This window comes from Ovis canadensis, chromosome 15, assembly GCF_042477335.2.
Source record: "Ovis canadensis isolate MfBH-ARS-UI-01 breed Bighorn chromosome 15, ARS-UI_OviCan_v2, whole genome shotgun sequence".
NCBI lineage: Eukaryota > Metazoa > Chordata > Mammalia > Artiodactyla > Bovidae > Ovis > Ovis canadensis.
Genome location: NC_091259.1, coordinates 72,500,098 through 72,513,773, shown reverse-complemented (window position 1 = coordinate 72,513,773; position 13,676 = coordinate 72,500,098). Strand labels below are relative to the sequence as shown.

Genomic DNA, 13,676 nt, shown 5'->3' with positions numbered 1-13,676 from the left:
AGGAGAAGCTTGAGAGGCTGGTACAGAGCATCAGGGCTGGCGCGAGGCGAAAGACGGCGAGGAGGAGGGCTGCCTGGCTGCAGAAGGAGCCGTGGCCTCGCCGTGTTCCCGCGTGTCCCTGCGCCATCGCCTCGCGGTGCGGGTCAGCAGCCGAGGTGGAGCGGGCCCGGAGCGAGAGTGCGGGCCCCAGGAGGGGCCAGAGCAGAGGCCCGCCCGGGGGCCGCTCCCCAGCACCGAAGCCAGCATCGTCATCATGCTGAGCCTTTGTCCCGGCGGGCGGCTGAGGACTGGAGTACACCAGGCAGGCGTCCCTTTCTCTTTCAGATTATGGGCGTGTCCAGACCAGACAGTTAGTGGTGATCCGTATCAACTAAGCACATTCTATGACTTTCGCAAAATAATTCTGTTCTGCTGAATGTGAAGAATGAAAGTCTTTACTTAGAAGGTGTGTGTGGTGGTAGCAGCGGGAGACCAAGTAAGTCACATCTACATGAACATGAAAGAAAACACTTCCTCTTGGTGTTAAACTGAACCAGGATGACAACTATGATGAGAGACAAAAATAACTGTTTATCAACACAAATATTTACTGCCCTATGTGAATGATACTGCCCAAGGCCCGATGGTAAACAATAACAAGATAGACCTGCTTCAAGAAGTTTCTAGGCTGACTGAGGAAGAAGACTAACAAGCAGGCCAAGAAGTCCCATCCAGTCAGTGCCCAAGCAGCATAGGAGGATAGAGAAGGGGAGCCTAGTCAGGATTTGCCAACTCTTCCCACCACACAGGAAAAGATACCATTTGTATGCCCCACGGCCCAGGCAACTCAGCTCCTAGGCCATCTGAAGTCCTACTCTGAGGGCTGAAGGCATGAGTAGTTGTTTGAGAAGGAAACTGGTAGGCAAAGCTAACCGCCCTTACATCCCTCTGGCTCTCACATTTTTACTGCAGTGCCCACCACACACGTGGCTAGTGCCTATTACACTGGGCACTGCAGACACAGAACCCGTCCATCCCCACAGAAAGCTCTGCTGAATGACATAATCTGTAATTCCACTCACCAACTCTAGAATTCTGACATAGCAGAAATATTAACAATAAATGTGAAATGCTCTTCATAATGATGACAGGTGATTCAGCAATAAAAGGAATGGATTGCTGATACAGGCTACAACATGGATGAACTGCAAAGTCACGCTAAATCAAAGAAGCCAGTCACAAAAGGCTTCATAAAACATGAGTTTATTTACACTAAATGCCCAGAGAAGGCAAATTTTAGAGACAAAAGCAGATCAAGATAGTGATAAGAGAAAGAAGTAACTGTAATCAAGCATTAGGGATGTTTTTGGAGGTGATAGAAATGTTCTAAAACTGGATTTTGATGACAGTTTCAGAACTCTATATATTCACTAAAAATCACTGAATTCTGCATTTAAAATAGGTGAAGACTACAGTGTGTATATTATACCTCAAAAGCTGTTAAAATAGTAGTATACTGAAACAACATTGAACTTATGTGTGAAACACACATTTAAAATTTTTCCCATTTTAGCATCCAAACATGTATACAAATCCCCAGAAATAAAACAGAAACCGAAGCCATCTACAATAAAAGCCAGAGACCCATTTAACTTTCCAGTAGCAACTGGTAATAACGATTCAGTGATCAACTCGTCCAAGACAGTTTTATTTCTGAATTCTATACACTATATTAGTTAGGTACAGTCTAAGGTTTGCTCAAAAATTGTTTGACATATTCAAGATTCCCAGTCACATGACAGAAGCAAAGCCCACATAAAATGACAGTTTCTGACAGATAACAAACCCCAAGCGTGGCAGCAGTAACGTGGCTGATAATGCAAGTTCCACGTGGGTTCCAGATGTGGCCAAGTACGGCACAAAATTGTTAGTATCTCAGCCTAGTTTTGTTCCAGTGTTTCAGGATATGCTCTTAAATATCTCAAGAAAGAAAACAATGTTTTTCATACTCTTAAATATGCTCTCACAATAGGAGGGAACAAGAATATTTTCTTCCTTTTGGTTGTTTTAACAGATTTGACCTTCCAGTTTAGTTCCATTCAGTCATGTCCAGCTCTTTGCGACCCCATGATTTGACCTTTAAATTGATGAAAAAATAATCTATATACACTTTAAATAAAAGTATCTGATACACACTTCCCCCATCAAATAACAAGCTTGAAATAAAAATGTGGAATTGTAGTACAATTCACCTTTCAGCAGATTTTGAAACTGTACATGTTACCCAGCATTTTTGAACTGTTTTCTCTATGAACTTAATGGTGCATATTCAGTACTTAATCCTCAGACTGAAATTAAGTATTGTAATACTCATTGTAACACTACTTTTCTAACACTCATTAGATCAACAAAGATGGGAATAATTTATATGCGGTATTATTACATGTTTCCATGTGATGATAGTGGCTATCAGGAGGCTGTGACCACTTGGCTGTACAAGAGTGAATGGAAGTCCCTCACCCACTCCCTGTGAAATGTGCACTCTGCTTGCCTTCCCAGCCCTAGAAGCTGCCGACGGACATGGCCATGAGACAGAATTCTGGTGCTGAGATCACCTGGACAGTGTATGTGACTGAGCCCAGCGTAGGCCTCTGTATACTTTTAAGATTCTAACTGGTGGTGTGGGGTTCAACCTGGCCTGTGGCCTCTCATGAAAGTCCCCTTGCTTATTAAACTTGTCACGTTATCAAACTGGAGCCTCTTTCTTCCATTTCTCCCTACCCTCCATGTATGAGGCAGATTTCAGATGACACTCAAGAGACTCCTGAGGAGGTTATGAAACACTATGACTTCAAAAAAGAAAAGGAAACTGAATTATCACAGAATTCGGAAGTCAAGGATTTATCTTAGCTATCATCTAGTTCAACTTACACCCAGATATTTCACGGCAGAGTGGGAACCCCAAAGGACAAATCCAGGTCAGAGTATTTTCTATAGCACTCTTATTGGCTTGGCTTACCCCGCCTCCCCCCACTACACATGTTAACAGTTGTAAATTACAGTCTCCTATTTTCAAGAAATGTTAGTTTGTAAGACCCAACTGCCATCCACCAAAGGTTATCAGATCATTAGCCTCAGCTTAAAAATAAATTAGATTTAAAATTAGATACATTGTTCTTTTTCATGAAAAAAATTTCAATCCTCTTAAATGTCTGAAAGTTTAAACTCGGTGTTTTATACAGTAACCATACAATAAAGATCTCAAGATAAAAAATTTTTTAAATGTAGCTAGTGAGATAAGAAGTATATAGAAAGTTTTCTTACAGAATGTAAATGTTTTTAACACATAATGATAGAAACAAGTCATGTATCAAGCACTAAACACACTAAGCCATATATAACCCTACCCATGTGTACAATACATAAAGAACTAAATTATGCTCACACACACCAAAAAAAATTCATAAAGGTGACGACCTTAAACAAGAAGCCAGTGGATTATGGAGAACCAAGGATTTAGACTTCTCTCTATTACTTATGTATACTGGTAAACATTTCTCCTCAGTTGGTAGAACACAGAATTTTAAAAGCAACCATCAAGGAAACAGCCTCCAAGGGCTTCAAGTACATCCTAGCTTGTCCTATATGAAAACAGCACGTGTAATCAAAATTAAAAAAGAACAGAATGATGAAACCATTTGTCTCCTGGCTCTTCATCATACTCACCATATTCTAATGGCTGTGAATAACTTATCAGACTGCCCGTGAGCTGAAAGACCAAGAGATAAATGTGGTCCAAAGAACCCTCTTATCTATTAATACTTGCCTCTCAGGTCTCAAAGTGTGAAGAAATTTAATCTTTTTATAATAATCTTAAAAGGCTGGTCTGTGTATGAATCATTATTTAATGACACCAACACTCTGTCATGCTGAATATGGAAATAGCCAAAGCTCTGTAATTCATCAGGAAAAAAGAAACTTAAAAATAGATTCCAACTGACTGCATTATTAATAAAGGTGGAACTTTCTTAGATACTGATAATTATTTTAAAAGGTGGCAGCAACCCCGCAGAGCCAATGGCTCACAATGCTTCCTAATGAAGCACTGGTTCTTTCATTTATATGACATTTGTCTTTCTCAAATTCTAGAAAAGTCTCTGTCAGTTTTTGTTGTTGTTATTACCTCTTCCTCATTCTCTCTTTTTGTCCTTGTAGAATTCTTCCTATTGGGTTAGTATAGGATTCTCATTCTATTCTTCAGGTTTCAGCTTCTCTTTTATATTTTCTACTGCTTTATTTCACTGCTGCAGGCAGACTAATTTTCTCAGGTTGGACTTCACGAAAACTTTGGTCACTCGCATCTACACTTTAACCCAAATCTGAGTTTTATATTTTCTAATTTTGGAGACAATATTTTTCATTCCTAGAAGTTCTACTTGTCCTTTTCAAATCTGTCTGGATTGTGTTTGTCTTTTTACATAGTTTCAATTCCTTCTCTTAAACATTTTATCATTTCAAAAGTATGTTTCGATATATGCAGTAATTCCAATTAACTGAAGTTCTTGAAGGTCTAATTCTGCTGCTTGTTATGTCTAATAACTTTTGCTCCTAAAAGGCAGCTTCCATGTCAATTACTAAGTATGGAATTGTGAATTTGTGGCTAAAGTGGGCCTTTATCTCGGAATCTTGTGTGAACTGGCTTAGAGACTATGTTTTCCATAATAATGGCATCTGCCAAGTAACCCAGGAAGATTATCAGCCCAGGACTGCTTTACCCCTACTTGCGCGTTCCCAGAAAATGCAAATACTACAAATCTGAATCCCCAAAGCCTCACGAGAAGAGGCCTATGAGAGAACATTTTCAACAGAGTAGGCATTTTAAATTCCAAGTCAAACAAATATATTTGTCTGTAAAGCATATGGCTTTAGAGAGCTTCCCAGGTGGCTCGGTGGTAAGGAATTTGCCTGCAATGCAGGAGACCTGGGTTCTACTGCTGGGTTGGGAAGATGCCCTCGAGAAGGAACTGGCAATCCACTCCAGTAGGCTTGCACGGGAAATCTCATGGACAGTGGAGCCTAGCAGGCTACAGTCCATGGGGTCACAAAAGAGCCTCCTTGTGTCACACCTCCCATCTCCTATACTGGCCCAGTCCACAGATCCAAGCTCCTCCTGCAAGGCCCATTCTATCACTTGTCTTATTGCCTTTCTAGCCTCAAGGTCCTGCCTCTTACCCACAAGAACTGGGTGCTTTTCCCTCGTACTTCCAAGCTTGTACTTCCACTTGCAGCCTTCTTCCCAACCCCAACACTTGTCGTCACTGCCATGAATGGCTCATTTCCCAGAATCACAGCACAGCCCTGTCATACTCTGAACTCCTGCCCACTGCCTAAACTCTCTCTATACCACCTGGTAAGCACTAGGCTGGACCATTCAATACCAGCATTTGTCAGGATGACATCTGTGCCCACTGAATCACATAGAGACCCCAGAAGTCCTTTCAGGGCTACCCTCTGGGGTCAGTCCTCCCAGACCATGTCCTTCATTCTCAGCTCACTCTTTCCTCTTCTCTTTACATGTTTAATGCTTGGCTTAACATTTCTCAATCCGAGGCATAATAATGGGTATGGGGAACTCATATGGTCAATATCTCTCTACATCTGTTCAACAAACCTTAATGGAAATTCAGCTCTCCAAAAGTTTAGCATGCTGCAGGAGGGGTAAAGCGCAGGGAGATGGCTAAAGAAGCCACTCCACAGTCAGTGCCCGGTACACGGCAACAACAACAGAAACGAAAGGGAAGGAAGCCAGCGGCCAGGAGAATAAAAATCTCCTCCTCCAACTTCCTCGATAGTAACGTTTCCTCTGTTCTTCTGTACCATGAGCACTGAAGCATCCTCATCTCTTTGGCCTCCATATACTTAGTCTTATTTTTTTAAGCACCATACTAAGTATTTAAAATCTGGCAAAATAATTATTTACAAGGATTACTGTAATACTTAAGTTGTATAAAAACAACCTATGTGATCATCAACAGATAAATGGATAAAGATGTGAGATATATACATAAATACATTATTTAATGGAATACTACTCAGTCATAAAAAAAGAGGAAAAGTTTGCTATTTGCAACAGCAAGGATGATGGACCTTGAGGGTATTATGCTAAATGAAATAATGCAAAGAAAGATAAATACGATTTCACTCATGCAAAGACTATAACAAACAAAACAAAGAATCAACAAATCAAAACAAACACAGAGCCACAGACAACAGAATAGTGGTTACCCAGTAATCAGGGGAAAGGGGAGGGGAAGGCGGAGAGGACGAAATGGGTAAAGAGGATCGCCCACGTGTTGCCAGATGGAGACATAAGGTTTTGGTGGTGAGCAAAGCGCAGCACACAGAGAAGAAATCTGAGTCTGTACACATGAAATACACACTGCTATAAACCAATGTTACTTCAGTAAACACATTCTAAAAAACCTGGCAAAATGGTTTCTATATAAGTAAGACATTCATACAGCTTAGGTACTATTATAACAAATACTGTCTTACTAACAAGATTCAAAATTCACATTGAACTTATAAAAAACTGAGGAAAGAGTAGTTTCTCACTCCAAGTTATATCCCAAAGGCTACAGACTGTACAACTTTAGAAAAGATTAGCACAAAAATCTCAGAAGTGATAAAGAGAGTTAATAAACCAGCTTAGAATCTTTTACAACCGTCAGTTGACTCATGAACAACTTTGCCCATCCTCCCACCAGAGGTATTTTGAAGTTAATGCCAGACATACTGTCATTTCATACGTAAGTATTTCAACTCATATCTCTTAGAGATGAATTTTTTTAAATGATTATCACAGTATCATTAAACCTCTAAAATGATTCATGCCTTAATCTCATTAAACATGTAATTTTCAAATGTCCCCAAATGTTTTAGTTACTTGAATCATAAACAAAATAAGGTCCCTACATTGGAACTGGATTATGCTGATATATTCCTCATGGTGTCACTGAATACATCCTCTATATCTCCTGGAAGTTGGTGTTACAACTATAAGCTTGATCACATTTGGCTCAAGTTTCTGGCAAGACAATCTTATAGCTGGTGGGGTGTACTAGCTGGTTTTCTCTCTTTTTGTGATAACAGCAGAGCATTGATGGTCACTGGCAATATCCCTTAATTCATTAGAGTTTGCAAAATTGTGACACGGTGACATTCTATCATTCCTCCATCTTTTAAGAATTGGGAAATATGCCACTAATTAGAAATTTCTTGGCACATGGTTATTCTGAGCTACAGTTCGTAGAAGAAAGGCAAGGACAATACTTGAGTCTTTCCACTCATCGTCAGTTTTCAAAATGAGTTACTTTACTGGTATTCCCTAAAGGAGAATTACTGAAAGCTTTGAATTCAAATATATTTAATGTGTTTCAAAATATACCATAGATACTATTCTTACTGATTCTCAAATTGGCCCATTTTTGAGTCCTGAGTCCATTAAGATGCCCTCAGGAGTTTCGGGGGAATTTAGCTTGAAAGGTTTCCCCAGTAGCTCAGACAGTAAAGAGTCTGTCTGCAGTGTAGGAGAACCAGGTTCGATCCCTGGGTCGGGAAGATCCCCTGAAGAAGGCAACGGTAACCCACCCCAGTATTCTTCCCTGGAAAATCCCATGGACAGAGGAGCCTGGTAGGTTACAGTCCATGGGGTGGCAAAGAGTCAGAGATGACTGAGTGACTTCACTTTCAGGAGTTTTTGATAACTGCTTTGCTTTCTAAATTGACAATATGTTCAAGCAGGAAACCCCAATTCGATTCCTGGGTAGGGAAGATTCACTGGAGAAGGGATAGGCTACTCACTCCAGCATTCCTGGGCTTTCCTGGTGGCTCAGCTGGTAAAGAATCTGCCTGCTATGCGGGAGACCTGGGTTCAATCCCTGGGTTGGGAAGATCCCCTGGAGAAGAGAACTCTAGTATTCTGGCCTGGAGAATTCCATGGACTATACAGTCCATGAGGTCATAAGAGTCAGACATGACTGAGTGACTTTCACTTTCACATTCCATCTTGTACACTGTCTGCCACAGACCTGGAAGCAGCTATTTTCCAAGAAGCTCTGGTTAACTTCAGCAGGAAATGGCATTTAGAGACTATAGTCTCATTGTTAGGGGTGCTCATCACTAGCAGGTTTGTTGTTTTTCCAGGCCCTGCCACGGAAAAGAGCTATAAAATTAACCATCACAGGACCTTTCCTTAACCCTAGCTATCTTTCATATGTTTTCCTTTAAAACTCATCCAAAGGCTGGGTTCCCAATAATATCAGCTTAATCACTCATCTGCTTTATCCCATAAAACACATTTTAAAAAACCTTAGAGTAACAAAGACAACCAACATAACCACTATAATACAATTACTCTAAACAGTTTATATTTTTAGAGATGTCATTGTCTTTCAGTTACAATTTAGCAGGTATATACAGTCAAGTTTACTGACATTTGAAATAGCCCCTCTCTGCACGGGTGTTGTATCAGTTAGTCAGTATATAATTAGGCCCTTCTGCTTCATCTGGTTTCCACGGTTAGGAGTCTTTTAAAATTAAATTGTGTTAAAATTATGCAAAATATGTATGTGTTCTAAAGTTAAGGAGACAAACAAGGTACATTCAGAGAAATCTAGCTTCTACTCCCTCCACTCACTACACTGTTTCCTCAACTGCACTACAGATAACCACTTGTTTTTTGTTAATTTTTTTTGTCTGTTTTAAAATTTCCAAATATTAGTACTCCTATCTCTTTTTTTCGTGAATAATACATACTGTATCTACCAGTTTCCACCTTGCTTTTCTGCCCTGAAGATCAAGCTACAACAGTATCAGCGATACTCTTCATTCCTCTTATAGCTGTGGATATAGTCTATGTTATTCATCAAACTCTGTGTTGACCACTGCTGGACTATTTCCACCTTTTGCTATTACAAACACTGCTGTAATAAATCACCTCACATGTGAGTCTTTTCTTATTTTTGCCTTGAGATAGGATCCCTAGAAATAGAACTGCCTGGCCAAAGGGTAAATATAAATGTAATTTTTCTAGGTATTGACAAATTTTCTTCCCTAGCATCATTGACTTAATGGACATGAGTTTGAGCAAACTCCAGGAGACAGAGAAGGACAGGGAAGCCTGGCGTGCTGCAGTCCATGGGGGTTGCAAAGAGTCAGACATGACTGAGCAGCCAAACAAGGGCTTATACCATTTTGCATTTCCTCTGTCAGTGTTTGAGAGTGCCTGCCTCCTCCCATTCCCTCTAGTCTCATCAACAGGATAACTTATCAAACTTTTAAATTTCTATTAAAGTGATTGGTAAGAAATAATAAATCAGTGTAGCATTAGTTTGTGTATTTATTAGTACAAAATATTAAGTAGCTTTTCACGTGTTTAAAGGCAATTTGTAGTTCTTTTTCTGCAAATCATCTACTCCTATATCTTGCCCATTTTCTTACTGAGTTGACAGTTTTCTTATTCTGTACTTTTTAGAAATCTTAACCCTCTGTGGTTAAAAACTGCAACACCCTTCTCCAATTTGTCACTTTTTTACTCCATTTATTATATTTTCAGCTATACTACAGTTATTATTTTTACTATCAAATTATCTGTAGCTCCTTTATTGCATCTGGAGTTTGAGTTGTAGTTAGGGTAATTATCTATTTCCAGAGGAATTCACCAGCTTTTTTTCCCTAGTACTTGTCCGGTTTCATTTTTGTATATTAAGTGACTGAGACATTTGTAATTTATCCCTGGCACAGTGCAAGGACAAAATGTAGTATCACCTTCCTTCACTATTTAAACACTGAACAATGGTGTGCGTCTGTGTCTATTTCCTCATTTTCTATTCAGTTCTAGCAGTATGTCTTTCTATGCACCAATACCACAGTTTTACTTACAAAAGCTTAGTAACATGTTTCAAAAGCTAGCAGATCTACAACTCTGCTCTGCTGCTCTTCTATAAATTTTTTTTAGTATTTTTATTTATGTGTTCTTTCCAATGAAGTTTATAATCAGATTGCCTGGCTACAGGAAAACACACATACACAGAGTCATTATAAAGTAACAAACTAACTTTAGGGAATTGACAGTTTTATGATGCTGAAACTAAAGGAAGTGTTAAGAACTAAAACTTGCAAAAAAGCCTTAAAATAGCTGATCATTCTCTGCTTGTGAAAAGATACAGCCTAGCCCCATAAAACCTTTGCTACATTACCGCAAGAAATTTTTACTTAAACAAGAAAGGTTAACAAGCATAAGAACCAATCATTTCATGTATATCATGTACTGTGTAAACCAGCAGATTAGGAAAAAACAAAAATGATCAAATAACACCAGTATTAGTAACGCACTACTTACCCTCCTTTTTTAGCCATTTCACAATGTTCCCTTCTTCCATTGTAGGAGACAGTGATGGCATGAGTATCTTAATAGGATCAGCTGAAATTGAACAAAGGAAAGATTAAACACAATAAGTAATACACCTCATGAGGCATCAACAAAAAGTTCAAGTAAATTAATATGAAATTCAATCTGGGGAAAAAAATATTCCAGTCTGAAAGACACCCAACTGTTCAAACTAAGTGTTCAGTAATCTTTTCCAGAATATTTTCAATTCCTTTTTCATCGTTCCCCCAAGTCCTCTATGCATATTTTCAAGCCAGGTGCTTACAAGATTAAAAAAAAAAAAAAAAGTTGACTTAGTTTCATCTTTTTCTCCTTCCCCTTTTGTCACTACAAAAAAAATATTTACAGGTAAAACAACCAAAGGAAAAGGCAAATAAAAAGAAAATAAACTGGTTTCTGATAACCTACAACACAATAATTAAGATTAGATTTACAACAGAATAATCAAGATTAAACTTTAAGAAACTGGTTGTGTTTTCACTTTCATTAACATTACATACTATTCAAGAATCAAGGGTTCTTGCTGCTAAGTGTGAAAAGGAGAGGTTTGCCTTGTTGCGGATGATCTGGCAAGAGAACTTATGTAATTAAATTAATCTGAGATTGTGTTCTATACCAGAATTCGATTTAGGATCCAAAAGATAGACTCCAGCCAGGGTGACCTCTCAATAAAGCAGAGCTACTTTTCCCTCAGGTATCAAAAAAGAAGACACTTCATGTATTTGCCAGATGTGCTTCCCAAGAGTTCCACCTTCCAGGACCAGAGCACACAGTTGTTACATTACAATTTACAGGAAGTTTATACTAATAACTGTTGCCCACTCCAGTGCTTCTTTAGCAGCAGCCACAGAAACAAACTACATTCCCTGTAATCCTCCACAAAACTTATTCTCTTCTTAGATTATTTAACTCTCTGACATAAAAAAGCAAAACATGTCACATCTAGCATATTTCAAATGTGGAAAACAGCACTTTTTCTCCCCATTGATGTTTTGGGGTTGGAAATAAGGAAATTTAATACTAATATTAAATGAAGTTAAACATTTTCTTTGAGAAACAAATGATTTTAATGTAATTTCAGATGGGGAGTTCCCATGGCTTCATGGTAAAGGAGTTCCATCTCTGAAATATCTGGAAGGAGGCTTCTGTCCTCCCTGCACTTTTCCTTCACTCCCCTCTAAAGGACTGGGGAGAAGGACCCGAACACATGCAGCTGCCTCAGTCTCCTCAATGTAAGACCTGCCTGCCTATGGCGAGCCTGCGTCTTCCCTGCAGTTCTTCTGTGCACTAGGCATAAATGGACCTGCCCTTCACAGCAGAGAGCAAGTCCAACTCTCTCTGTTCCTGCGAGCAGGCCCAGTGGGTGCTGGGAAGTTACTCATGATGTGAAGTTTACACACATAAACTCTCTCTCTCAAACAAAAGGCCAAAGTCTACACAGGGGCTGTACTGAGGAGTCCAACTGTAGAAGGCCACAGACTTAAGTCACATTTTCCAATTGCACAAAATCATCAGTGTTAAAACTGTTAACTCTGATCTCCACTCGTCTGACTTTTTGCCTCTTTCTCAACTGGTACTAAACTATAAGGATACAAACGTAGAATCGTCACTCGTAATAATACCCCAACAGTGATAGAGCCCAAACCAAATTCTAAGTCAACACACCCATTTCATCAAAGAGAAAAATATAGCCCCCGATTGAGGGATCTGAATTCTGCCTAACTCTCCAGGCTGTGCTCTCCTACACTCTATTACCACTCATCAGTAATTGATGATCCTTACCAATATGGACCATCAATTAGTCAGTCATCGGTTATTTATAGCCTATTCACTCAGAAATTCTAATGTGAGTATTCTTCCTGTGTCTAATCAAATAGCCTAACAATCCCTCTCTATTAAAAGTTCAAGCCTGACATTATGAGATGGAATATTTCACAACTACGTACACAGCAAATTTATACATCATATAGTTTCAATACAAGGAGGCAAACTAAATGAGCTGCAATGATTCTATGTCCAGATTCTGATGTATGACAAACACGAACTCGATTTTCTCAGAACAAAGTCTCTCTTCCATATTTTTATACCTTGGATCTAGGTGCCATGATACAACTAGTCTTTATTTTACGATTCTCTATTATAATCTCTCACCTATGAGACTATCACATTTCCCATTACTTCTGACATTAAGTACTTTATTATGAAAATTTCACATTATTTTATGAATTCCCACATCAAGAACCACGAAATTTTTCATATTTTAAAAATAAAAACATCATTCCTCATACAGCCACCCTTCATGGGTGAATTGGAATTGCTTCTCTGAATAATGACAATAAAACATAAAAATTCTGTAATAGATTATTATCCTTCTCTGAAATGAAGGTGACAAAAAAACAAAGACATTCTGGACATCTCCATTATTCAGTACTATCTCCTGATTGATTATACTGACTTATGGAGAGTAAAATGTACAATGTGTTTTCTGATTAATCTGACCAATCTATCTATCCTCAGACCCTCACACTAGAAAATCATTTTGAAAAGGAAGTATTAATTTATTAATGAAAATGAATATTTCATTTTAGTATATCCTCATTCTCCCTGAATATTATACACATCTTTTCCAAATATATTTTTTTCAGTGGGAAGGTAATTATATAGTCATAATTCCAGTTTTGATTGAAGGGCTGCACATAACTAATATCTGATAGCTGCCATCAATTCTTTTGAAGATAGTATGGGCTTTTCTAGACTCCTTGAATTTCAACCTGTACATAACATTGCTTAATTCCATTGGAAGTTATATATCACTTCCCTTCTCATTTCAATAGCAGTACATTCTACCTTTCTCCTAGCAAACTGAGGAGGCCCTGAAATGGGCACCAACTACAGTTCTTATTCATAACTGGGCACAACTATAGTAACAATAAAGGAAATGTGGTTTTTTATTTCCCTGGTCATACAGGTTATTTCAATTAGTACTCAAAAAATACCCCATATTTTGTTAAGACTAACTCTCTTGTAGTCATTTTAGCGTTGTTTCTTTTTATCAAGCTAAAAAGTATATATATTGGCTGAAAAGTCTGCCCTGCTGTAGCAGTTAAAGACAATACTTAAAATATTTTAAGGTAACTAGAGTAACGTACATTTCCAGTTTACATTTAAATATACTGATTTTAGAGTCTCATCAATCCATCACAACTGTTTTAGTCTCATTTTCTGCCTCAACAGAATGGCACTGTCA

At 38.6% G+C, this 13,676-nt stretch overlaps 1 protein-coding gene across 1 annotated transcript in view; it reads right to left on the bottom strand.

Moving 5' to 3' along the window:
* The window catches only part of PDHX (pyruvate dehydrogenase complex component X), a 72,715-nt gene that overhangs the window by 41,970 nt on the left and 17,069 nt on the right, over positions 1 to 13,676 (bottom strand). The window contains exon 2 of the mRNA XM_069554721.1: positions 10,382 to 10,462. Coding sequence (XP_069410822.1) covers positions 10,382 to 10,462 — 81 coding nt within the window. The remainder of the gene's footprint in view (positions 1 to 10,381; positions 10,463 to 13,676) is intronic.